Source organism: Macadamia integrifolia, unplaced genomic scaffold (assembly GCF_013358625.1).
Source record: "Macadamia integrifolia cultivar HAES 741 unplaced genomic scaffold, SCU_Mint_v3 scaffold94, whole genome shotgun sequence".
In the NCBI taxonomy this organism is placed as follows: domain Eukaryota; kingdom Viridiplantae; phylum Streptophyta; class Magnoliopsida; order Proteales; family Proteaceae; genus Macadamia; species Macadamia integrifolia.
This window is the reverse complement of record NW_024870588.1, coordinates 46,647-74,300: the sequence shown is the minus strand read 5'-3', so window position 1 is coordinate 74,300 and position 27,654 is coordinate 46,647. Positions and strand designations below refer to the sequence as shown.

Sequence of the window (27,654 nt, the reverse complement as noted above, 5' to 3'; positions counted from 1 at the left end):
AATTGAACAGTTGATTGAGTAGGTTTTGCTTTATAATACTCATTGATGATCCATTAAATCTGTAGAAAATTAATATTCTTCAAACCATGTAGCACATCGAAACTAGCATTCACTACGTGATACAGTCCAACCAGTGGCAAACACTACAGATTATTTTAAAATGAGGTAAGAAACACAACACAGGTCTGATTTTGGTCAGGAAACAGGGCATCTCTTCTTTGCAAGCAATGTGAGCACATAATGATAATTTGCTTTAAGGTAGATATTAAAATTATACTGTTGAAGAAGAGTCTTGGAAGATTCGAACCACCATAGCTTAGGCATTACCCCAGGTGCTTTACCATTTTGAGCTAGAGACTCCCTACCTGCATAAAAAATCATGTTAGTACAAATGTAGTGATACCATGACATAGATATTGATATCAATGGAAGCTCAAAGATTGAGAACAAAGCATGATATCTGGACACAACTCATTAACTGAATGTATTTCATAGCACAAAAACACTCCTGATATCAGATGCAAAACACTACTAATACCAATAACTATTATCAAATACAAAGTCTTGTCTACAGAGATTCACAAACAAGAATAAAATAAAAGCAATACCATATAATCTCCTCTAGATACTTAATAAAAATTTAAAATCTGAGCGTGAAAGGGGTAATAGATAGAGAGAGAATGTGGCGCGAGTGCTTCCAGTAGGACAACTTCAATATAACCAAACTAGAATCACCCAACAGTTTTCAAAACCCTAACATTCTTCAAAATCAAACCATAATCACCAGTATAATCACCCAAAGTAGCAAAAATATTATAGATACAAATAATAACCCTAACCCTAACAAGCCACAATAGTTTAGCGTTTACTTGTCAATGATTTGATTCAAAACCGAACAGAGAATGGGTTAGATTAAAAAATAATAGAGAATGGTTTATAGTAAAACCCTAACCAGGTTCTTAATAGAACAGATAGAGCTTCGGCGCGCGAGGAGTACTCCAACCCAAGAAAAATCGGGAGCCCTAGCGACTCTCTTCGTGAGCAGGGAGAGAGAGAGAGAGAGAGAGAGAGAGAGAGAGAGAGAGAGAGAGAGAGAGAGAGAGAGAGTGTTCTTGACTCAACGGTATCTCTGTTACTTCACCTTCGAGAGAGAGACAACCAGTATTTTTCCTTCGTGAGCAGCGAGACCTTCGTGAGAGCGATTTTGTGGATCTTTCCTTCCTTCGTGAGTAGAGAGAGGTGTGACAGATGGTGAGATCCGTGAGAATGAGAGAGAATCGTGCAACCAGCAGGAGTTTTTAGGGTTGTTTTGATTTGAACAGAGAGACTCGATCCCGATTTGGTTCACTTGAATTGGTCGGTTCATCCAACCCCAAACCAGATTTGCATTGGTTTCAACCTTAAAGCAATCTTGACCGTCCACTTTCATCCGTCCACATGTCGTTTTCTGCATGTAGCAAAACACCGATCAAGAAAAACAGACGATTTTTGTCGGAAAAAGAAAGGGATACTGTGCCGTCGGAGGAGGGAGGTATTAGCTTTCCCTCGTTCAAAGCCTTCTGCTCGTACTCTCTGTTTCGTCTCAAGGTTCTTCTTTGTCTGAAGAACCGATTTTTATATATTCTTGTTTAATTTTAGTAGTAATTCAAAAGCACCCAATTCGCCGTATCAATGTATTCTAAGTAGGAGTGCTATTATACTTCTTCCAAACTGACATCTTTGATTCGTTTTTAGGATCTCTGTGGAAAATCTGGTATGCCCATGTCTCCTGTTTTGATTGTTCCAGTTGTGAGTAAACCTTTGGGTTCGAATCTTCGTATATTGCCATCATGGATTTTCTGTTACACTTTTGTTAGAAATTTAACTGTTCTTGTATCACCGCATCGGTTAATTCAAGCTCCAAATTTTGGAGTTCTTCCATGTTCATCATCGCATCTTTTAACTTTTGTATATCGATCTTGTTCTTCTAATGGGTGTTTATATCTACCCTCGTTGCAATATTACCAATCTTTAGCATTTCCTGGAATCAGGGCTTTTTCTTATTCATCTTTTCTTGGACCTCCATTGTCGTTTCCAACTTGCAGTTCTCGTGGAAATCTTGGTTTACTTGCATCCTTTCGTGTTTCAAATCCACTCACTGTTTTCGGGATTGTTTCATGCTCATTTTGTTCAGAGGTTCTCTCAGTGGATCAAAGCATTGGTGTTTGTAGGACTAATGTTCAGGATGAGCGTCTAGCTAGTGATTCTGATATAGTGTTCAAAACTGTAATGGAGAATTCTAGTGCTGAAAGAAGCATGGAGAAGGCTCTTGACCAGGTTGGCATAAAACTGACAACTGAACTGGTTGACGAGGTCCTCCGAAGGCTTCATTTCGAGGAGAAGATAGCCTTCAGATTCTTTATGTGGGCAGGTCATCAAGAAGGCTATTCGCATCAACCTCAAACATACAATGAAATGTTTGATATACTTTCCAGTACGAAGTACAAGGTCAAACAGTTTAGAATTGTCTGTGATATGTTGGATTACATGAAGAGAAAGGATAGGATTTCGGTCCCCGTCGAAGTTCTCCTCACTATTTTAAGGAATTACACAGAAAAGCATCTGACCCATCTTCAAAAATTCACAAAGAAGAAGAGGATAAGGGTGAAGACTCAGCCAGAAACTAATGCCTTTAACTTGTTGTTGGATGCACTGTGCAAGTGTAGTCTGGTTGAGGAAGCTGAGGCCATGTTTATGAAGATTAAGAACAAGGTTAGCCCAGATGCAAACACATACAATATTTTGTTTTTCGGATGGTGCAGAGTGAGAAACCCAACAAGAGGAATGAGGTTATTGGAGGAGATGATCAATCGGGGTCTTACTCCTGATAATTTTACTTACACTACTGCAATCGATACATTCTGCAAAGCTGGGATGGTGTCAGAGGCAGCTGCGCTATTTGATTTCATGAGAACAAAAGGTTCAACCATGTCTTCTCCCACTGCGAAGACTTACACCATCATGATTGTGGCCCTTGCCCAGAGTGACAGGATGGGGGAATGCTTTAAACTTTTAGCAGACATGAGGGATAGTGGTTGCCTTCCGGATGTTTCAACCTACAAGGAACTGATTGAAGGGATGTGTTCGGAGGGGAAAATCGAGGAAACCTACATAGTGTTGGAAGAGATGGGAAAGAAAGGCTATCCACCTGATATTGTTACTTATAATTGCTTCCTCAAAGTCCTTTGTGACCTTAAAAAAGCGGATGAAGCACTTACACTTTATGAAAAAATGATTGAGGTAGGGTGTTTGCCTAGTGTCCATACTTTCAATATGCTGATCACAATGTTTTTTGAGATGAGTGACCCGGATGGAGCATTTGAGACTTGGCATGAGATGGATAAGAGAGGCTGTTCACGGAACACTGATACTTATTGTGTGATGATTGAAGGCCTGTTTGGTTGTGACAGAATGGAAGATGCTTGCTTTCTCTTGGAGGAAGTGGTGAACAAGGGAATGAAATTGCCATATCAGAAGTTTGACTCATTTCTGAAGCAGCTTTCAGTGATTGGTGATCTCCGAGCTATCCATAGGCTTTCAGAGCACATGAGGAGATTCTACAACACTGCTATGGCAAGACGTTTTGCTTTGAGTCAGAAGAGGAAGAGTATGGCTTTAAGAAGGAAGTAAGATAGGGGTGAAATAAAAGAGTGAAACTTCATTTATTAAACAATGCCACTTGAAGCAAATCGATAAGTACTATCTTTCATGTAACCTATATGACCTAGGTTTAGGGCTTGATGGAAGCAGATCCAACTCCATTGTGATTCTTCCATCTGCTTGAAGATGGAACTCCGTGTGCTATTATTTCTGCGGAAAGTCTACTACAAGGGCTTCTTGTTGTAACACTTTTCTGTCTAATCAGGTATTGAAAATTTATTTCACTGAATTTTTTCAAGTGGAGTTAGTTTATCGTTCAGCATATCACAATTTCTTCAATCACTACTATTAATGCACATAAATTTTATTTGAAGAAATTGAAATTGAAAAGTAATTGGTGCTTTAGGTTGATAGCTGACACTTATTATAATTAGCCATAACCCGTCAATCTTTGTGCATCTTCATGCTCGTCCTTGCTTGAAATCTCATGTAGCTGACCCCATTAAGTTGGGATAAGGTTTTGGAAGTTGTTGTTGTTATTAAAAGTGAAAAGTAATATTTTGCATGGAATATGACTTTCTTAAAAAGGGAAGCGTTACTTGGTGCAAACTTTTCTTTTGTCACTCCATCATTGTTTATTTTTTATCTATCCATTTTTTTATGTCATACATTACTGTAACTGTTGCCATGTTACCAACTTTGATAGTCTCTATTTTGGGTTCTATTTTGTGAGTATTGTCTACGAAGTAGATTCACTAGCAACTGTAAAGTGTGTGCACATTAGTTTACAGTGAAACTATTGTATTAGTAGTGTAATTTCCTTAACTGTTAGCATTCAAAATGCATTTTGTTGTTGTAAAGATGTATCCATAATGTTAAACAGCTGGCTATAGCTCTAGTTAAGCTGTCTGGTATTTGGCTATGGCCCTTTGACCCCAGCATGGTGCCTTTTTCCTGGAAGGTGTAACATTATTCAGGTTTATATTTGGAGACCATGCTCCTCATTGAGGCATTATTTCTCCCTTTTCCTGGTGGGCCACTCAACTTTTTTTTCCCCCAGGAGAGGAGAGTTTCACCAGGAGTATCTCTGGAATGTGATGATGCCTTATTGATGTTTAGACTGTTGGAAGCTTTCCATATGCACATCCTCGCCTAATTGGCGTTACTTACAAGACAGGAACTATGCCTTTTGAATTCCTTCCTACTTTCCTGGTCTATGCTATGTGAGAGCTGACCTTTAAATAGGATACTTTGTAGATACATTATTAATTGCTCTGCTTACACCATTTATGTGTCCTAACAGTATAGATTGCATAAACATGGGCTTCAATGTCAACTGAAATTTTATGAATTTCAATAGGCACATTATCTTCAGATATTTTGTTTACAATTTGCATCTATGTACTTGTAGGAATGTCTTCAGCTCAAAGCTATCACACCCTTGATCCCTGGTTATGTTAATAATGGGGTTGCCATTGCGTGATGGCAAAAGCATTCGTTGTCCTATGAATGTGAAAATTATAACCAATTGCCATTGCTTAATGGCAAAAGCATTCGTTGTCCTATGAATGTGAAAATTATAACCAATTGCCATTGCTTGATGGCAAAGCATTCGTTGTCCTATGAATGTGAAAATTATAACCAATGTTTGTTGATGATGTGGAGCAAAGCAATCAGTATTGGTGACTCACATTAACAAAACTGAAGTGTTTCAAATACTGACCATCATGCATCCGGTGTTCATGATTTCTAAATCCTACTTGGGTATTGAATTGTCTATAGGAAAGATGCATATGACTCTTTGGTCCAGAATTTGTAATATGTGATGTTTCATTCTCTGGTTTTTTTCATGAAATACAGGTAGTTGTGTTAACAGGAGACTATTGTAGGAGTGTGCTGTTGGCCGATTCTCCAGACTTCTAAGTGATCTTGATGGAAAAGCAAACCGTATCCTTAAGGATTTGTTTGGTTGCAAGGGAAATGCAAATTTTTGAAATAAAGTGAAAGTTATTTCCCAGTGGAAATAATTTTAGGCATTTGATTACCTGGGAAAATATATTTCACATTTAGGTTAACATATCCCTTTGCATTCCCCAATCAAAAGCTGAAGTAAAATAAAAAAAGATCAGAGTTACCTGACGGTGAGAGACTCTCAAGCTGAAGCTCGGTTGCTGTGTTTTCTCATCTTTCTTTGCTCGTAGCTCAGTCGCTGTGTTTTCTCATCTTTCTCTGCTTGAAGCTCGGTCTCTGTGTTTCTCATCCTTTTCTACTTGAAGACCGGTCGCTGCATTTCCTCATATTTCTCTGCTTGAAAGCTCAGTCACTGAGTTTTCTCATCTTTCTCTTCTTGAAGCTCGGTTGCAGCATTAGTTATTTTTCTCCGCTCGAAAGATCGGCTCTGTGAGCAGGTACCGGGTTCTTTTTATTTTTATTTTTTGATGGATTTGAATCCAAATGAGATAGTTCCAATATGGGTGAAAAAACATAGGATATGCTTAGCTGCTGACCAATTCATTCCAATTCCGGTTTTCATTTCTTTACCTTTAATTTAACTCACCATTTGACTGTTACTTCCTTATGTTATGTTTCTCTGCATTTTGAGTTCCTCATTTTTGAACTAAAATCAGTATAGTCTTCTGATATGTGATTTAAAAACCCTAGGATATGCTAGAATCTTGTGTCTGCTTTCAAAGTAATTAGCAGGATTATGAAATTTTATTTTATTTGGTATTTCTACTAGTTCAACACATTATGGCAGTTAATGTACCTAATCATTTTGAACTGGGAAAGATTGTGAGATTCATTCGTTATCAGGCCATTCAAGATGCATGAGGCTCCCGCATGTTTGGGGGGTGGGGGGTGGGGGAGAGGGGCGAGAACTACACAGCCTTACCCTGAGAATGTTGAGAGGCTGTTTCGACCGCTTGACCATCGGGTCGCAATTTCGTACCTTACCATTGGACCAAGCATGCCCCTTTATCAGGTCATTCAGTGTCATATTTAACATTCAGAATTTAACTTTTTTACAGTTCTTGTTACTTACCTTATGTGTTTCAATGTACAACTACCAGGCTTGTATGTAGTTTATGTTAGCGATTTGGAAAAAAAAAAAAAAAAATCTAAAAACTGCCTTGCAATTTCCAAAATTGTTGATCTTCAAATTTAATTCAGAATTAACTTGTTTAAGAAAAAGCACCATAATTCTTTATATGATTTACATGGTTGTGCTTAAGGGCATGTCATTACAAGACACAGCATCTCATGGCTCAAACAACTGAAGATAATCCATCCCCAACAAACCTTAAATAAGATCTAGCCTATGTATGTTTGTATTTACTTAAATAAGATCTAGCATAGTGGTAATGAAGTAGGGTACTGATGTCCCAACTTACAGTAAGGATGAAAGTACTGACAAACAGAAGGTTTTAACACATATCCCAGCAGCGGAACAGTAGGTACAGTCCAAGCAACAAGCTAATAAATTAGGATTTGTAACACTTATATAACCTCAGGTCTGACAAAAGGAATAGTCATGAAATACCCAACCACAGTGAACAAACAAACAAGACAAATCAATGCTGTCGGCATAATACAGAGGACTCAAAAAAACCAGGAATAAAATTAGGATTCCAAATAGCAAATAGATGACTCAGATGTGAAGATCCTTCTGGTTGGAGAAGGGTACCTAGGAGAGACTGGCACTTCAAAATTCCGGGTACCTATGAGGGACTAACTTCAAAATTCCAGCCAGAATTAACTGCTAGATCATGTGATAAACAAGAAACTCAAAATTAGAAAGCAGGATTCAGATTTAGTAACTATACACCACAGGGAAAACTAACCATTGGATGACCACAAAATAAAGCTGAAGGTGGTTTATGACCAGGAGATTAATTAACATATCAAAACCTGGAACTGGAAGTACTCTACTGGTTGGATGAGAAGAAACCTCCATATAACTTGCTGTCCAGAAAACCCAGATCAATGGAACCTCCAGGTGTATCAACAGTAGCAAAAGTAAATGACATGTTACCCACATAATCTTCTGTGTATACTGGTTACAGGTACAGAAAATATCAACTAACAGTAACAGATATAAAAGAGAAGAAAGAAAGAAGGGATAGGGAGGGGAGGGGTCTCACTCATATGGCCTCTCACCATTACTTCTCAGCCAACTGAATCAACTCAGCCAAGCATAGATTCAAGAAATCATCCAGTTTAACATGTTCAACCACAGTACATACCCAACAAAACACTTACACAACAATATCATTCATATAGGAAAATAAAAAAAAAAAGTCCAAATGGCTGTTTTGTACTTATCTTACTGCATCAATGGCCTTGATCAAGATCCACCCTTCTGTTGCTCCATTCTCCTAACTAAAAATGCCTTTTCTTGAGGTTTGTTTGTTATGAGGAAATCAAAGATGTGGTCAAATGTATCTTCACTAAATCCATCTACTTCTTGTACGGCATCAAACAGTGCTTTAGAAATAAATAAACAATGCCTCTCCTGGACCACAATCTCCTGTGTGGGAAGGTGAATAGGAGTTGTTGAAGCCTTTCAACATTTATCTTTACTTACTATTTTGGTAATTTCCTATTTCTTTGTAATGGCATTAGTTAAATAGTTTCTAATTTCAGTTCCAGTTTCCAAAGTAGAGTTCTATTATTGTAACAGCATAGGGGAAGTGTCTTTTGCTTATTACCATTCTCCCACGCATGGAGAAATACTTTGTAATTGATTGACTTGATAAATATAAGGGGGACATACCCCAAACGATTTTGAAGAAAAGAAAAGAAACTTCCCTAAATCTTTTTGCAATAGAATTTTGGTGGAAATGGGTTTCTTTCTGTAGATTTTGACAGTTTCAAGTTGAATAGTATTGAAATTTGTTGAAATCCTGCCTCTTTTCATACAAATAATATTACAATCGATTCTTTACACTGGAACTTTACATAACTTGGAAAAATGTTTTGGTCATTTCAAGCTAAGAATTGTTGTGGAGGTCTGTAGTTGTTGCTTTAATTTCAACCTCCATTGTAGGCAGACTATTTCGGTTGGAATTAAAAATTTTGACAATTTTGGATGCCGTCCGTTACTGGTCAAAATTATACCTCGTGCTGATCTCTAGTGTAGGCCTATTGTGATTGGTCATGCTTTGTTCCATCTGTAAGTGAAACATTGTTAGTGGGTGATGTTCTGCTCCAAATGAATGAGAAACCTCTACGTAGGTCATTGTTGGGAAAACTTATGAGTACTCCTTTAATGTTGTTTTATCTTGCTCCTCTGTGCACAGATATACACACGGCCATTATATTGCTTCCAATATCTGCTGTTGAGAACCCTGGAAATTTGTTACTCAAAAACTCATTTACATGTAAATGAGGAACGAAATTTAGTTGTTGCTAGGTTTCATGAAATGTGCTTACATTTCTGCCTGACATAGTTCTGCTATTTCTTTTCCCCCTTTTTTTGTATAGAAAATGAAAAGTATTTCCCTTACCATAGATGCTTACAGTTGAAGTTTCGTAGAATTTCTGAAGTAAAATCTTCATTAGTGGTAATCTATGACCTGCTCTTGGAAATCGTTTATCTGAAGCAAGGAACGTTGAAATTAAATTGTACCTGCCCAAGTTTTCCTGGTGCCATATCGTATATCCAAATGAACCCTCAGCTGAAGATAATTGCACTTTTGTTTTATGGATATGGTTTGCTACAGAGCTTATATCATTGGGTTTATTAGTTTCACCACACGAACATCATTCAGACCTGTACTGTCACGATATGGTTACAGAATCATGCAAGCTCTGTTGGATAAACTTGTTCCAATGCTTTTTGATTCACTTCAAGATTATGAGAAGTGCGTTTGAAAACACTGAAATATCTCGATGAAATTTCCCACCTGGTCTTGCATATTGCTATGATTGTTCTTATTATTATTGTATGTCCATATTTTTCCCTCCATTTATTCCTGGACCTTGGTCTATATCTAAATGCAGAAAATTTTCCTGTTGGTGGATATTTTTCCTGTTGGATGAGTTTTTACATCGTGGAATATTATTACAAGCATGAGCTACAATTTCTGCAAACTGAAACGTCTGAAGATCCAGAGATGCGTATTTTTATTGATTTTTTTTTTTTTGGGGGGAACCGGGGGGTGGGGTGCAGTGGGGAGGGGGATAGTTCTGAAGAAAAAGTTATTGTAGCTCATTGTTCATGTTGAAATATTTTGTACTTAAAATTTTCATTGTATTCATGAGTGATATGAGCAGTTAGTTTCCTTTTTGCTGCTAGATGAATCTGAGGCTGATTACAGACTGTGATGACAGGTGCTAAAGAAAGGTTTAATGGGTGGATTGTCCATGAAGTTGTTGTAGCAAGCAGTCAGCTCAAGGATATATGTCAGGGTTGAGAGATGTTCATGTTCTAAGAGTGCATGAATATCATAGAACTAAATTAGAAGGTTATTGTTACTAGACTATTGCAGTGCCACTAGTAAATGTATTTGGAAAAATACCTTCAGTATTTATAACAGTAAAGAGGGCTCAAGTATCTAATCAGTAATGTATTGAGTTGAAAAGGTGAGGATATGGCTTGGGATAAGACGAGGCTTTTCTATAATACTGTTCTGTTTACTTTATATATTGGCTTGTTAGTTTATCTCCATTGTAAGAGTTTGGACGGTTCCTTATCGGTTATCAGCAGCAGAAGGTTTGAGCTGCAGATCAAGAGTAACCTGTTCAAACATGGCTGGGTTCTTATTACCTTGGAAAAACCTTCAAGGGTCAAACCAAAATTTGAGTCTTGTTTACATGTACTACATACTAACAGACATCCTTACAAGTGGGGGATTGGTAGAGGCTCCTCCACTTTAATTTATTTATTTATTTATTTTTTTTTTTGAGAAGAGAAGACTACACGATTTGGGTTTCGGGTGGTTTCTTCATAGTTCGGACCCAAATGGAAGAAGTTAAGCATCTACTACCTTCTGAGATTATCTTAGAAACATTGTCAAGGCTCCCCATAGTCTCTTATGAGATTCAAAAGTGTGTGCTTAAACTGGTTTAGTTTGATAGAAAAGACCATCTTTTGTTGAATTGCAGCTTAAAGATCAAAGAATTGACCACACCGCCTGATTCTTTCGGAATCCCAGCATGTAGATAAGATACTTTTGTTGGACAAAGATGATGAAGGACTAAAATATGTGGAAAGCAAGAGAAATTGTGTTGGGGTATGAGGAAGTATGGGGAGCAAGAAAACAAATTGGGTTTCAACATTTTTTGGGTCTTGCTATGGTTTGCTCTGCATGGTTTCTTACTTCAAATATAGATATTCATGTTCTTGTAGTGGCATATTCATACGCAACCTAATCATAAAAGAGAGTGTGTAATGCTGCCGGGAGGAGGTGGGAACGGTCAAGTAAAATGTTTGGTTCAAAGTCTGCTTGGCGGCTGTGGATGCATACCAGTTGTAGTACTGAGTGTGTCCCTCCTTTCCTATTGTTGTGGCTATTTCTTCCTTCAACTCTCTCGTGTGCAATTGCTGACTATCAAAGGAAGCGTTGATGAAAAAACAGATATCCTTAAAGATACACCGAGACATCAACTAATGACATTGGAAGATCACAATCAAGCCAGAGACAAAAACTCTCCCTACAGCTTCTAATGGTAACTTGGTGTGCTTCTTTATATAAGATTCTAGGGGTCCATGACAAAGACCAGTCTTTGAGCTCCTGCCTTTAAGGAGCAACTATTCCTTGCTGATCAGTACCTTAAAATTAGTGAAAAGACTTGGTTGAGAAATTGTGGTGGGTGATCTTAGTATGTTCCGAGTAAACTGACAGTCAGTTGCATCAGAACCTCTAAAACATTCAAGGCCTTTGTAGCAATGACTTCACACCTAAGCTTGATCTTGGATGGTCATGTCTCAATGGCTTACAGAATACTGGTCATTCATTTAGAAACAAGGGAAAGAATTTTATTTGCGAACGAAAAATTTTTGGCATATTTTTACAGGCAAATGCTTCTATCATCTTCCAAAATTTACTCTCTAGGTTTCACGAGGTATTAGGGTACTTTTGAGAAAAGTCTGAGCTCTAATTCCTTGATGCGTCTCTCCACGCAAATCCTTCACATTTACCAGGGATCAAACATCTGACCTCTTGGCTTTGGTACCATGTTACGACCGCTTATTACAATGGCTTGAGAGGTTAAGTAAGTGCCACAACAATGTATATCAAAACACAACTACTTTAAAGCTTCAAAAAAAACCAAACAAAAAAAAAAAAACTATCATTTAACTGCAATAAATTCTATTGCCATATCCAATTTTCTGTTTACTAACTACAGGGGTTGCTGATGCTCCAAAATGTTTAGTTAAAGTTTACTGTATCACCATTTACAGAATGGGAAAATTGGTTTACAAAACTGTATATTAAACAAAACAAGAAAACTCATTGATACATTGATTTGATTCTCATTTCTCTACAACTGCCTTTGCCCTCAATTTTATACAGAACAATTACAGAACAGCTACGTCTAACATGTAATGCTACATTAAATGAGACAACTATGTTAACCCTCCTTCCCCACCCCCCCACAGAAAAAAAAAAAGGAATTAATGTGGTCATACAAGCCCCAATGCGGCTACATTAATTATTTCTTCAAGTATAGTTGTCAAATCTTTACACCTTTGTATTATCCCCTTCTCATCTTCTCATTTCCTGTAGAAGGGCATTCTAAATATGTAAGAACAAGATCTTCAGACCATAGAAAGCATTTTGAATTAACAAAAATAATAATAACTCACCAAATATACTAGATTTCAAGGGGAACTGAATTGATGACCCCTTCATCTTCAGCTCCCTTAGTTGCTTATTTTTACTTGGTTTTTCACTTTTTGCTGGAGTGCTGCTACTTTCTCCACTTAAAACATCAGTTCCTTTCTGTACCTTCTCATGATAGATAGCAGGTGGTGCAAGCTTCAATGGAGGCAAGTATTCTATTTGGAGAGTCTTCTGGGCAATCTGAAGACTACTCAAGATTTCAAACTGCAGCATCCAGGTTCAGAAGTAATTAGGAAATAATGAACACAAAAATACTAACGAAACTGCAGAGGAGAAACAAAAAAACCAGAACTAATATACCCGAGAAATTTGCTGGAGCCCATAAGGTTTCTCCAATCCCTCTGGCTCATGTGAGTGATGAGGAATAGTCCTTTGTGCTTGTTGATTTCTCAATAAATAATTATTGACCAGCCCATTATCTGAAAAGACTGATTTACTTCTGGATCTTTCGTTCTTCTCAGGCACACAAACAGGGCATCCAACCAAGACACCCTTGTTCAATGCCTTGTTTTCATGAAATTCACATTGGAGATGGGTTGCATGACCACAACTGAACACTCGAATGCTTGAATCACTTTTCCCCTTGGTAAGAAGGGAGCTGCATATACAGCATATGAGATTCTGTGGGGCATATCCATGGGAAGCCCCCTTCTTAAGTAGACTCATAGTATAGAATGTATCATCCTCAATCAAGGATTTGGCCGTGTCCTGACATAACAAAGTGCACAAATCATTATCGTGATGACAAAACCATTGAGCTATGTTCAAGAATACAAACATGGAAGAATGAATCAGTAGAGAGCCAATTTAGAAAAATAGTTATATTGTTCTAGAATTACCAATGTGCTTAAAGTAAGAAAATAAAATAAAACTGCCAATCACTGTTGTTAGTTTAAACTTCCTACTGTTCAATCATCTATATAAAGCTTAGTAGACAAAAATGCAAAGGTGAAAGGACTAGTAAGCTAACTAGAGCACACTTTGCTCATTCATGTTTTGTGGATAAATAAATGGCAACCATAACAACAACAACAACAACAACAACAAAATCAGCCTTAATCCCAACTAATGGGGTCAGCTACATGGATCCGTCCAAAAACAAAACAGGAAAAATGAAAGTAAATGGAAAATAACACAGCACCAGCAGTCAGAAAAATCTCAGCTAAATAGGGTCGACTAAATGGATGTTAGCCTCCAATCGGCTCTATTTGAGGTCAACCTAAATTATGCATGTCTTTCCTCACTTCTTCACCTATGGTCATTTTAGGCCTGTACCTAGATCTTTTAGCTCCTTCAATCTGAATCATATCACTCCACCTTACTGGTGCATCCCCAGGCCCCTGTTGAACATGGCCGTTACCGCCTCAAACAAATTTCTCAGAGCTTATTGACTTAGTAAGTGCAAAATGAAAATCCTAAAAATCAACTTCCTAAAACGAAGAGACAATCAAAGTCGGTCCACAAGTACTATCAAGTTTGTTATGCTTTCAGGTCATTCATTCTCAGAAGTCAGAAGTAAAGGAGATCAGAGCAAAAAATTGTTACACCTAATGTTCATGCATCATGCAGCCGGGACCTACCTGGATACCTAGATCTGAAATAAATGTGTATCACAGCTATTGCTGGAAATTGTCAAATATGATGCAATTACATGCCAAATTTTAGGGACATCTATAAGCAAAGGTCAAAACATTATGCATTGAATCAGACCACGTAAATTGAACGGAAAAAATTTAAATGAGAAATACCAGAATTCTTCTCTCAAAGCTGTATGTGCCCAGCATTCCCAATATTGTGAGTTTAAAATCACCAAACTCCTGGCTACCATTGTCAGAAAGGAGTTTAGCCATGATTCTTGGAAGGCGTACATATCCAATCATTCCATCAACAATCATCCTGATGAACTGAGAAAACACTCTCCGTAAAATATGAGCACTTCTTTTGGATTTTGAGATCCTCCAAGTATTCAAAACATCTTTATCCTCTTGCATACCAAACAATGATGATGATAGCATGCCAGTGGGATTTCCTTCAACGACAATTTTATCATCACAAGAATCTTTTAAAGGTCCACAAAACCTGTACAGAAATTAGATTATTATTACAAGGACTGTCAAAATGGAAAAAATTATGTGAGGGACTAATAACATCGCTATGAAAGTAATGGAGGGAATAGAAGCAAGAGGCCTGGCCATGTAAATAACAATGAACTATAGCCAGGGACTGCAGCCATATACACTGGAAGATCAGCTTTATAAAGTATACAAATGACAAGGGAATGGTATATTACGCTAAGTTAACAATCTAAATTGTTTTTCTGTCAGAATTTATGCAATGGACGACATCTACACTTTATGCTAACAACCTCTTCCCCATATGTTGACGCTTTCCGCCTTTCTTTTCCTTTTGTCACAGCCAAATGCAGGCCTTTATCTCTGTATTTGGATATTTCAAGGAAAATCAGAAATAATTCAACTACAACCAATCATGTGTAGGTAAGGATGTTCAGGCATCTGAAACAATGGTTTTGTCCACCTAAAATTTCGCAGGAACCAATGAATGCTACAACCTGCTTCAGTGTAAGGAGCCAACGGCTTTGGGAAGCATTATGATATTGGACTTACTAAGGCAAACCCCACATATGAGGAGATCTCTTTTTAGTATGCATGTAGAGAAAGTGTGAATTTTTTGTCAAAGTTACATAGTTTGGTAAATGGTAAATCATGTACCTACAGAGTTCCCAGAGACCTCCTGCATACTATAGAGGATGCTTAGAGGCTGAGCTGTCTAGGATATAAATCAGTGGCATTACCATGGCATTGCCAATTGAAAACAAAATGCAAGTGGATACCAAACTTACGAGTCCAGAAGCTGGAACCAGAGGGATTCTGACTCTTCAATGTCCAAGCGGTGTGTGTTCCGCTGGCATAATCCAATAGAGGAATGCAATATATCACGTATAACATCCACCTGCATAACAGGAAAGTCCAGTTGAAAATAAAACTAAACATATAATCAGATGATCACCACATATAGAAGTTGAACCAACTGCACAGGTTTAGGACTACACTACATACCTCCTTCACCCTTCTAAAAGTGTTGAGAAGATCCATCTCAGTAAATCCACTTGAAGGCACATCAGATAATGTCCTTTCAACAGCAGCACTAAGCATGATGAATTTTTCATTGATGCAAGACAGAGTAAGTGATAAAGCATTCCCAACATCACCCACTCTTTCCAGTAAGAAGGCAGCTGCATCTATAACCCCATATTCCTGGCATAAACGTAGACAATGCTCCACCCTATAGCTTTCAAAAGTTTCCAAGAACCTGAGAACTGAATTGCGCTCATACTGGCACAACAGCTGCAGACAACGAGTCAGACATGATAGTTTGTTACAACACAATCTCAGCAGAAGTATAGACATTAGAGTTACTGAGGGAATACACGGATTTTTTCTTTGCATGAACCAACTTTTAACAGTACCCACAGGGCACACATATAAGATGTCTTCGTAGTTTTTTCCAGTATGTAATAAAAGATACAGATGTTGTGCAAAAGAGAGTCACAAAGACATTTCAGCATTTTGTTTTAATTGAAAAAAATTTAGCAGGTTGCAGGGTTCAGTCTTAAAGAGTCCACAAGAGTTATTTTAAAAAAAAGAAATACTAAGAGGACCACTTATCCTTAAGACAACCCTTTGATCTGCCTCTGTGCAGGACAATAGTAGAGTGAAGGCGGTAGGGATTTGAAGCTTGGGTACAGTTGTATTTATTGAATAGCCTTTGTCCCATACTTTACCTAGTAATGCTAGGGTTGAAAAGACTGTTTGAACTGTCTTTGTAGAATACCTTGCTTTAATCACTAGCTTCAGCCCTCAATCCCTCATTGAAGAAAAGTAGTATCTATTTAATAATGGACAATACATCTGCTTCTCTTCTTGCTTCGCCAGAGTTGATCGGTTATTCCAACTGGTTTAAGGTAGTTTGGAACTCTGTTTCCTGCCTTCCAGTTCTAGAGCAGTTGCTTCTCTCTAGCTGTCTTACTGACTTTTTCCTTTCAGGTTAGCCTAACTAGCTGAAAGTGCTTCCTTAATTCTGCACACGGCATTGTCGAGGGGTGGTTCAGATGTTATGGGAAGCATCTCAAATCAATAGGTATGGGTCTATTTCCATCATTTTTCTTAGAGTCGACTTTTAATGTTCCAAACTTTCTTCCTTCTGCGTAAATTTGGCTTTTGAAAATTTTGAGTTACCTTTCTAGCGAAACAAAGATCTGGAAATTCCAAGTCAACCCAATCCACAGAAGTCAAACATCCAGCCACCACCTTCCCTCCAAATGAAAATCGAACAACTACTACTTCAGACCACCCTAGTCCCTCCCCATTCTCAGCCATAAATAGAAATTCTAACTTGAGAACAAATCGGAAAATGCAAAAAATTTGGGATTATATTTGATTTAAAAATTTCCGAAAGTGGAAAAAAATCAATCAAGAAAAGGAATTAAGAGAAAAGGTAATTCGAGTATTAAAACTTTGCCCCAATTTGGCCTTCTTTTTAAAATTTTACTGAGGTTTTTCCAAATTTTCAAGCTGAATTATTTTCTGTTTCCCAAATCATTTGCAAACCCCAAAATTATTTTTCAAATTGATCTTGATTCAGGATGTATTATCCCTCAAAAATCAATTTTTTTTTCTGGTTTTTCACAAAAGATATTAATTTATTAACTATGTGTGCAGAAAGCCAGAAACCCAAACACCCTACCCCTTAAACAACAATGCAACAAGAGTCGCAAACCCCAGACATTAACGATCTTGTCATTCCATATTGAGAAATGTATTATAAGCAAAATCCTTCCTGATGGAAAAGGAACATTGCAGATCTTACTGACTTGAAAAACACTTACAGTAAAATACGGTCAAATACAGATATACGGCAAAAAAAAAGGGGAAAAACAGATGGTACACGTCTTAAACGTATAAATTTGAACAAGACTGACAAAAAAAGCACAATATACACGCATAAATTAGAAAATAATTACCTAAATATCTGCATCGAAATTTCAAAGCAACTACAAATATCCATATTTCATCATTGTTGGAAAACCAAGTTTAATCCACTTTGTACCTATGGTAGTCCCTTTGACACAGTTACACGTGGTGAACATCAAGAGCATCAACGGTACTTTTTTATGGTATACCATATTATGTCAAAGGGACAAAGCAAATTTGAATTCAACGATTGTTGAACCAAAAAAAAATCCAAATTCACAGTTAGTGTCACTCTATAGAGTCTATATTCTGTTATTCTATACCAACCATGATTCCATGATAGAGTTTGGCACTGTTCATATAAAAAAGAAAAAGTGTGTTACTGTCAAAGGACATTGACTGCCAGCCGAACCCATCAATGCTTTGGAATTCACATTTGCTTTTGATATTTTAAAGTTGTCGTCTTTACTTTTCAGCAACTTATAGGTTATTTATTTATTTATATAGGGTTATGTTTGTCTCGAATTCTTGACCCATTTTGAAGAATGACCCGCTCCGACATATTTTGGTGGCGACCTGAATGGGATTTTTTTTTTTGGCCTGAGATCTGTGATGCCAGAGGAGCCCGCACTGATGTCGTATGGGGGTGTATGGTACAGTATAACCCAACCGCGACCCAACTTGGAGGAGCATATATATATGTACTATCGTCTTGTTGAGAAAGTATTGTAAGAAAAGGGGGTTTTTCGTGTTAGGGTTTTTGGGCGAGTTTTCTTGCCGCGATTTGGGTGTTCTTGAAAGAGATCTCCATCGTAATTTTTCTTCCACTATAGTGAATCATCCTCTTCTTCTTCGCCCGAGGACGTAGCACCCTATATCAGTGTGTGAACCCCATTAAATCTGTGTTGTGTGAATCAGTGTTTGATTTCTCTTTGTATTTGTTGGTGTTTGTTCTAACATATAGCCTTTTTTTTCAAATGAAAAAAAAAAAAAAATAAATGAAAAAAAAAAAAAAATGTATTCGCATTTTATACACGTTTAGAACTTCTAACCTAGCCGAACCCCTTTTTTACCGACTTTTATGGAGATATTCGGCTGTACGCATTTAAAACGGAAAAAAGAGGATACGCTGTTTTAAACGCGTTTTAACTAACTAGGGTCCCAACACATCTCAGCCTCACAATCCCTGTTTAGCCGTAAGACTTGCCAATCATTTGCCATCCTGGGATTGAAATGGAAGGAGGGATTCAGTAGTGAAGCCCTCCTGTCTAAGAAAACCAAATGACATGAGAAAAGTTATCCTGTATTTTCTATGTTGTATTTTATCTTAAAATAAAATAAAAAAGTTGAATGGAAAACTCTAAACTCGAACAAAATGATAGAATTTCAGCCCTTGACAAATCCCCCCTTCCCTACGAGTCCATAGAATAAACACCCAGAATGGAACCCCTCAGAAGTCAGAAGATCTGACTACTCACCCTACTCCTGAAATACCTGGGATGCCTACAGAAAACCATCAAAATTTAACTTGACCACAAATTCTTCTCTAACCATTCTTTTCTGCTTTCTTTCTTGATTCTACTATTACTATCTGTTTTCAACTCTATAATTTTATTCTTCACCTTTCCTAAGCCACTATTGTCAATACTTTAACAATCTATATCTCAATGCATTTCTTTCTTTCTCTATTTGTTTATTCTCCAACTTACATCTAGTTCCTGTTTCCAAATCTATTCCTCAACACTAGATGCAGCATTTGTTTTACCTATATAGTTAAGCATGCAGCTGTTTACATATTTACGTATCAATCTAGTAGATTTCTCCTTTGGCAGCTACCGTTATTCTGTGCAGTACATATTTGATAAGCTTCCCATTTGAATAAGATTATTACCACGTGTAGGTCCGGATACCTCAATCCCACATCAAAATGTTGAAGGAGGCATATAGTAAAATAGACGTTTCAGTCAGCAAGCTGACAAGGATTAAAATACATTAAAAAGAATTCATAGGCTTTTAAGCAATACAAACAAAAAAGCAGCAAGAGCACAAGGAGTTAATTTAAAACAAACAGAAAGCATAAAAGGCTCGCAAATAAGAGCTAGGGAAGGAAAAAAAATAATAAACAATGACAGAGGGAGAAAAAAAACAACAGAAACCTCTGAAAGAAACAAGTGATTCTAAAAATCACATCCACACTATTTATCCACTGATCTTATACCCCAACGATGGAAGTGCTCACCTCAAGATAAAGTTCAATAATTTCATCAGTTACATTTACAGGATCATGACGTAGAAGCTTTGGGAATTCAGAGATCCTTGCCAAATACGCTTCAACTTCATTTGACTGATCCTTTATCCTTCTTCCATTCGGGAGATCCAGCTGACCTCCTTTCTCCAAAGAAGAAAAATCAAGTGTGCCATACAAATGAACATCAACAGTTGTCTTTAAATAAAGAAAAAGGCTTTTTGGATGAGAGCGGAGTTCAGACAGGATATTAATGCTTTCTTTATTGAAATGGTCAACAACCAAAAAGAAAGTCCCCTCTCTGCAAAGGGATACAATGAAAATGTTCAGCTATCAAAACAAAGTCGAGATAGAGAAAAGATCATACAACCTATATAATATACAAAAAACATCTATGGTGACTTATAATAAATCATTTACAGCTTCACCTGCTTAAGTTAACCAGCTCAGGAATTCGAGAAATAACTGCTGACCGGAAATCAGCAGATTCAGTGTCCCCCAACTGTAGCAACGTGATATTGATAAAGGAAAAGGCATGAACAGGTTCATCTATATCTTTCATATAGCTATCTAAAGCTGCAAGATACTGGCCCCTGCTAGCATGTATTAAGCCGCAAACCTGAAATTTGCACATAAATCAATAGACGTTAGAGTGATTGTTGAATAATTCCGTGCATCACCAAGAACCCAAAAGCACAAAGGTCTTCAACAAATGATGGAGTTAAAGCTGTCAGAGAGTAGGTAGGAGAAAGAAAACCCATATTAAGCATAATTACCAGGCAAAATTTCTACCAAAAAAAAAAAAAGAAGTTACCTGGTAAAATTGTGCCTTTTCACATAGATGTAACACAAACGATGAACTCCAGTCTGTTTCAGGTAACACTTTCAGAAGGGCAAGCACCTGTTTCTCTCTTCTTTTAGAAATTTCAGTTTTTTGACCAGGAACACTTGGTGAGATATTGTCATCTAATGTCAAGAACTCAAAAATATGATTCAATACATTCTTTGAGACCACAGCACTTTTACACGCTACAAAATAAGCAATAAACTCTAGTAAATGGCCCATGTCTTTCTTTGAAGGCCATATTTCTTGGGATCCAGCATCATCTATGCTAGAAAACCTTTCCACTTCAGATTTTTCCAGATCAAGAATATGAATAAGGGTGTTAATGGTATTCTGGACCATCATATTTGGATTTTCAATCTTTCCATTGTTGTCCTCATTATCCTTAATGCCATCCTGCACATTATTGTTGACCAAGCCATGCAAAGAATGGTCAGATATCGGAACTTCTTCCTGTACAAAAGCACAACTCAGTACTTCCAAAGTTGCTTCAGTATCCAATAATAAGAGATGATACAGGTTCGGGAAGCCTCCAGTGGATGATTTGATGGTTGATGAAACTTGCAAATTGGGGGCATTAGCATCCTCCAGCAGAAACTGCACAAGTTCTGCCCTAAGTGATGGCAAACGAGCGGAAGGAATGGTTCCATGACCTGAAAAGTAGACAAGGGTTCAGTACTTCTTTCAAAGAGTTCTAAGATGAAGAGAGAGAGAGAGAGAGAGAGAGTGTGTGTGTGTTCTAAGATGTCTAAATCCATTCATGAAATGAAAGCAGGGTATTTGAGAAAAAATATTAATTAATTATTGCAATTCTAGTTCATATCATCTCATCTCATCCTGATATTGCAGGAGGGGGTCAGGGTGGAATATCAGTTCATATCACTAGTAAGCAAGTGATCTTTGAGGATTTGCAGAGCTAGTCACAAGACTAATGGACTGTTCTTGAAATCACTCACCAACTACATAACAGAAGGCCAATGATCGTCCTAATCCACAGGTCAAGGGACGGTGGCATCTCAGACGATATGAGTGCTAAGCAAGCATCTCTAGTGGCAGATACAAGGCTGTATACAAGGCTTAGTAGGCTCCACTATTTTGTTTGAGTTTTGAATTAAATAGCATTGTGGTGACAAATCATTGCCAATTCAGGTGGGATTCTCAATACAAGTGACCATGGTCCCATATTCTGTGGACACATGGGGACCTGGATATCCCAGTGAAAGACCTTGACTTGTCAAATTTTCAATTCTGCAGGGGCAGAATTCATCAGCTAGATGATAATCAGGGACCAGTGTTCTGTCTTGCCAAATGACAATCTCTCAACCATGCAAAGTGGATGGCCCAGATCCTTGCATGGGCTGCAAACCAGAATTTGCACATGTACTGAGTGGAGGAGCTAAGCCTATCACAGTAGGCCCACTGCAGCTTGGTCTGATGCAATTAACAAGAGGATAATGTGAGGCCCTTCCCAAAGTTTTATTCTCCACAACATCCACGATTGCATCAAGTGAAAAAATACCATATGGCCAACCTATGCCCATAACAATGGAGGTCAAACACTTAAAGGCCTTGAAGGGGATCCAAATCATACACATCCCATCGAAAGTATGCCGATTTACAGAACTTCAGGTTCTGCATTGGAGAATCTTCAGGACAAGCAGCTAGAAGGCTGGTTTGTTGAATGTGTTTCTAACTGTTGTCAGGAGTATTATCAACATACAAATCAATTGTTGTATCATCTAAATAAGAAACCAATTAACACATGATATTTCACCATTAAGTCCGTTTGCTATCAAAGACACTCCTACTGCTGTCACATCAGGGAACGACAAATTAGGTGTATGATGTTCTCCCTGCTAGTAGAGCAGGCACACCACAAAAGATCCAGTGACCTCATATTTCGTTCATCTTTAAGTTAATATCAAGATTGATATACTAATAGCAGGCATATTAAAAGGATCCAGACCTCACATTTCATTCGTTATTCAGCAAGTTAAATCAATATCGATATAATAATTTATAATAACCTCACTTGCATAAGATTTCCAACCATAACCTAATGCATACCTGGAGGAAAAGCAAGACCTGAAAAGCAATACTTCAGATAAACAAGCATCCTATATCTGTTCCCAAAAGCCACACAGCAAACCAAAACGTTTAAAACATTTATGAGATGTTGAAGATTGCAGAAAAGAAAAATAGAGAACGATAAAAATTTATAAAGAAAATGTTCTCACTGTATATGCAATAAAACATTCAATAAGTAACCGAAATGAAGAAAAACTGGAGCCATTCATACCAGGATAAATGTCCATGACATTTTCTCTTGTGACTATTTGGAACACCAAAAATAGTTGGCAAAAAAGGAGCACAAAAAGACTATTTTAAAGAAGAAAGATGGCCAAGGGAATCAAAATAAAACTGTTAAGAGTGTGTACCGTGGGATATCATCTTAGTTTGCTTAGTCTTCATCTATCATCTCTTTCATTGTTTCCTTTTGTAATTAGGACTTAGGCTTAGCTAGTTGTTTGTTTTCATCGCAACTAAAAGTCTTTCCTTGGTAGAATTCCTACTAACTTGTAATCAGAATATTATATATTTGTGCCAGGAGCAATCGAAGGGATTACACTTCTATCGCCTGTCTCTCTCTTTCTTCATCTTCTCCTTCCCTGGTATGCTGGTGTACTAAGCTCTAGTATTATTACATGGTATCAAAGTGAAGTTGATCAGGTATTCCTTTAATTCCTGTTTTGATAGTCGTCTAGGTTTCCTGTTCTTTGATTTGCAGCAGTCTACGCTGCCCCATATACCTTCGGGAAACCCCAGTTGATGAATGACATGGACACAAACTAAGGTTTCTTTCACAGTATGATAACACTTAAAACAAAAGCATACTGATAGATAAATAAATCATTGGTGCCCTAACTTTCACCATAATACTTTATTTGCAGCATATATACTATAGATAAAAGTAGCATACCCTATAGCAACTGCATTTTCCATCTGGCTATTTTGCACAACCATCAAGAGTTCCTCTAAAGGTGCCCGAAAATCATCTAAACCTCTGTTGAAAAGATATATAAGGGCACCGTATAACCCGTGCTCTCGGCACAACTTGACCACCTACAATTTGAATCAAAATTACAGGATCATATACATCAGATTAATGCCACAACTCTGCAATTCCTAGAAATTAGTATTCATCAATTTTAGGAAGCAATGATTGACCAAGAACATCAAGCTACATCACCAAAACAACCTGGTTGAAATCCAAGGAAGAAATGTCCATGTGAAGAACGCACTGTTCAACACGTTGCAACCATCCTTTGCGGCTGTAATGCTCTACCAGCGCTTGCATTATCTATTAGAGAAATAATTAAAGAACAATAAAGTAGAAGGAAAATTTGTTACTAATTCCACATTCAACAAGGAAAACAAATTCATCACTCAACACAAAGAAATACCTCAGGGGGTAGAAATCCAAGCATATCCTTCAATATATATGGCTCCAAAAGCTCCAAGAATGTACCTGGTGGCAAAGAAAGATCAGACGGAAAGAAAATTTCATACTAGAATAGAATTTTTAGAAGAGTGAACACATCTTGGAGTCAATAAAGGCCATAGCCATTTAGAAAGAAAAATGTTAGTACTAATATTTGATAATTGTAATAGTTTACAGGGCAAAGTGGTGGAGATCGAGATCCTAATCTGTTCCCTCAAAATCTAACTTTTTGGACTGTTTTGGGGAAGGAATAGAAGGTGGAGACATTCCCCTTTGTCTGCTAAGGTTGTTCATTAGTTTTTTCTTGTACTTAGATGTCATATGAGGGTGGTCCCCATTTAAAAGATGGCCCTTATAATTTTACCTGATCAAAATAAGAGAGGGAGAGAGAGAGAGAGAGAAAATAATGACGCTATAGAAGAATCTCCCTATCCCCACCACCTAGCCATCTTCTGCTAGAAACTCAGCTCTACAGTGGACCAGATCATTCAGAAGATGTCAAATTAGTGGTAGAAGTGATGGAGATAAAGGGCTGAACTACTGCAATGAATAATCACCCCCTGTGACCCTTACCTTTCTTCTTAATTGATCAGTAACAGAAGAGATTTTGCAAAAGAGAAGAACATACAAATATTTTATATATATATATATATATATATATACCCCACTGCAAATGGTATCCTAAATGAGACCAAGGCTTCACCACATTTATTACAATTAAATTGCATATCAGATGTAGAGAATACAAGTGGAACATTGGCAAGAAAATACCTCCATGTTGAACAGCCACAAATTTGGAGAAGATGTCATCGAAAAGGATATCAGTCCTTTTGATATGGACACAGAATTCTACTGCAACACCACCGACACGGGCAAATTGCTCTTCCATCTCAGAATGGACAGAAATACTTCTACTCTTTGGTTCATCAACTTCTTCGACCTTTCCAAGTTGGTTGCAGAATGCCACAGAAATATAAGAAAAAACTTCATCAACATAGGATAAAAGCAATTCTACCAGATAAGGCATTATGGTTTCTCGTATTGCATCTGGGGCTCGAGGGAGATCAATAACACCATGTGCATGACCATCATAGAGCCTCATTGACATGTCCAATGCACCCATCCAGTCACCTGCCCTTCGCAAAACCTGAATACGCTCCTTCCATGGGAGAAGACGAGAAACCACAAGATGCATAGGCCCAAGAATGTATATTGTAGCTCCTCGTACAGCTACACAATTATGATAAGCCTTCTCAGGGTTCCCAAAAATATTTGAAAAGTGAGTATGATATGTTATGAGATCATCTACTCTGGAATCATCTACTGCAAAACTTGTTCGGTGAAGCTCAGTCCCTTCCTTTGCAAACAAACAGAGTTGTCCTCTCAACGTTAGAACTACCAACATCTGAAAAATAATTCACACAAAGATATCGTCAGTTTTTCCAGAGGTGCGCAGCAGCTTTTCTTGCTTTTATAAATCGCATTAGTAAAGCAGAACAACAAAAATGCCAACTATAAGCTACAACAATCCAAGTAATATGGAAGGGGAAGAACAAGATCCATCAGATACCTGATCATCCAACCACTGTACTCCAATTGCGGTACTATCAAGAGTCCATTCCCTATATACTTTTAACTCTGACTTAACCAACTTTGATACTTGGACTTTCCGATCCCATGCAATTGCAAGCAACGAAGCTCTTTCCAATATCTCCCCGGGCACATCTTCTGCCACAAGATCATATCATTACAAACAAAGTACTCTTTTGGGGCATTGAATTACTTTAATCTTACCAGTGGAGGAACCACGGGATTGTTTCATGTATTTCCATGCAGTGTATGGCATGGAACCTTCCCGGACACCATCAGGCCTAGAAAGTTGTGCATAGACTTCCAAACCAGGACTAAGCCTAACCTGCACGGAAGACAAAAAGAGACATCATTGATTTACTAAAATGAGGAATGAACAGAAAATAACAAGATAAATGGGTATCTTTATGCGAGGGGATCTACATGCACGCTCGTATGCAATGGCATCTCCCACGCCAGGCCAATGGGCTCATGAGAGGGGGTGCTTCACACTTCACATACGGGAGGAGATCCCACATGATTAGGGAGGAGAGAGAGAGTGTGTGAGAGGAACGTATATGCTTCAGCATGTACATCCTTTTCCCTATCTTTATTTAGTATAATCCTCTAAGCAATCCTTACCACCAGAGCCGTTTGATGTGTGACAAATATGACCACACCTTCTTCGACCAAAGAAGACCCTTCACTAAAGAGTTTCCAACCAGCATCTCCTCCAACAACACCTCCAACGACACCTCCCACCATGCTACCGATACCATTGCTAGAAGCCACAGAGTTTCCAAAGGCAGATGTCACAGAACCTCCAAAAGAATCATCAATCAGAAGAGGAGAAGCAGAAAGAACAGTCCCTGTTTTTTGCCCATCAAGAAGACACTGTTTCAAGTGATAAACAGAAAATCATCATCATGAGACAAACAAGTTGATACCTGATCTAGTATATGTTAACAAAAAATAGTGACCTAATTCTATGACCTACAATTACTCAAGGATAAGGTTTTAAACCTGTGTCTTGATTGTAACCCTATTGAACAAGGGTACCACCGAAAAAGCATGCAACAGAACAAGCCCTTTAGAATCACCGGTAACTACTTTGAACTGTCGTGTAACTTGAGAATCTTGCCCTAGAAACAGTGTATGAACCACTGGTGCTGAATGCAACCCACTAATTACTTTCATTGCCACTTCCCTCTGGACATCCCAAACTGCCACATGACCATCACCATATCCTACTAAAAGCAGGTCTCCCAAATGATTGAAGCACATGGAAGTTACTGGAGAAAGAGACTTGTCACCTTGAGAACCAAGCATCAACATCTGGAGAACACAGAAATATGTTTAATAGAAACCGACTAGGTAAATTAGACGTAGGAATTAAAGCACAACATTAATCATCAAACCAGTCAATAAAAAAAGAGGATATAACAATCGCTTTTCTTTAGAATCTTTTTACCCCCACCTTTATTTTCCCATTTCCTCTAACACAGGAATTAAAGCACAACATTAATCATCAAACCAGTCAATAAAAAAAGAGGATATAACAATCACTTTTCTTTGGAATCTTTTTACCCTCATCTTTATTTTCCCATTTCCTCTAACGGGGATAAGGCTAAGTTTATTGTTGTTGTTGTTGTTGTTGTTTTCTTTGGAATCTCCAGTGTATGCGGACATGTGTGAATTTGTAAGGCATTTGGTATTTATCCCTGTTGGAGGAAATGGGAAAATCCCTGTAGTTCCTATAGAGGAACTTGATAAGAACAGTACTTTGGATCACATGGGAGGCAAGTAATATGAAGATGTTCTAGGTTCTCTAGTAGTATGTTGACAGAATAATAGATGCCATTATCAATAAGTGGCTCACTAGGCATCAATTCAGATGCTTAACTCTTCCCTACTGTCCCCTGTCCATCTGCCAGTTAGGTCCTCCCTTGGATGACACTATCAAAGCTGAATTTTTTTTTTGGCTATTCAACAGCCATTCCATTTACCAACACACC

General features: G+C 37.8%; 2 protein-coding genes across 3 annotated transcripts in view; one reads left to right on the top strand and one right to left on the bottom strand.

The window, feature by feature from the left end:
- Positions 1 to 1,491: 1,491 nt before the first annotated feature.
- LOC122070535 (pentatricopeptide repeat-containing protein At1g73400, mitochondrial) lies at positions 1,492 to 10,283 on the top strand. 2 transcript variants are annotated; one of them, XM_042634718.1, is made up of 3 exons: positions 1,492 to 3,904; positions 5,500 to 6,047; positions 9,973 to 10,283. In XM_042634718.1, the coding sequence occupies exon 1, from the start codon at positions 1,756 to 1,758 to the stop codon at positions 3,667 to 3,669; it is 1,914 nt and encodes a 637-aa protein (XP_042490652.1). In that variant the 5' UTR covers positions 1,492 to 1,755; the 3' UTR covers positions 3,670 to 3,904; positions 5,500 to 6,047; positions 9,973 to 10,283. The 2 variants fall into 2 exon arrangements, with proteins under 2 accessions (XP_042490652.1, XP_042490653.1); XM_042634719.1 differs by lacking the exon at positions 5,500 to 6,047.
- Positions 10,284 to 11,932: 1,649 nt separating this feature from the next.
- The window catches only part of LOC122070512 (vacuolar protein sorting-associated protein 8 homolog), an 18,963-nt gene continuing 3,241 nt past the window's right edge, over positions 11,933 to 27,654 (bottom strand). The window contains 18 exon segments of the mRNA XM_042634676.1: positions 11,933 to 12,365; positions 12,452 to 12,692; positions 12,789 to 13,196; positions 14,237 to 14,567; positions 15,349 to 15,458; positions 15,566 to 15,853; positions 19,719 to 20,025; positions 20,153 to 20,343; positions 20,539 to 21,221; positions 22,636 to 22,691; positions 23,549 to 23,691; positions 23,828 to 23,929; positions 24,033 to 24,097; positions 24,842 to 25,475; positions 25,641 to 25,798; positions 25,865 to 25,985; positions 26,282 to 26,533; positions 26,663 to 26,974. Coding sequence (XP_042490610.1) covers positions 12,340 to 12,365; positions 12,452 to 12,692; positions 12,789 to 13,196; positions 14,237 to 14,567; positions 15,349 to 15,458; positions 15,566 to 15,853; positions 19,719 to 20,025; positions 20,153 to 20,343; positions 20,539 to 21,221; positions 22,636 to 22,691; positions 23,549 to 23,691; positions 23,828 to 23,929; positions 24,033 to 24,097; positions 24,842 to 25,475; positions 25,641 to 25,798; positions 25,865 to 25,985; positions 26,282 to 26,533; positions 26,663 to 26,974 — 4,428 coding nt within the window. The 3' untranslated portion in view covers positions 11,933 to 12,339.

What these genes read in the sequence shown, in the direction of transcription:
- LOC122070535 (XM_042634719.1), top strand. Translation starts at nt 1,756, where the DNA reads ATGCCCATGTCTCCTGTTTTGATTGTTCCAGTTGTGAGTAAACCTTTG.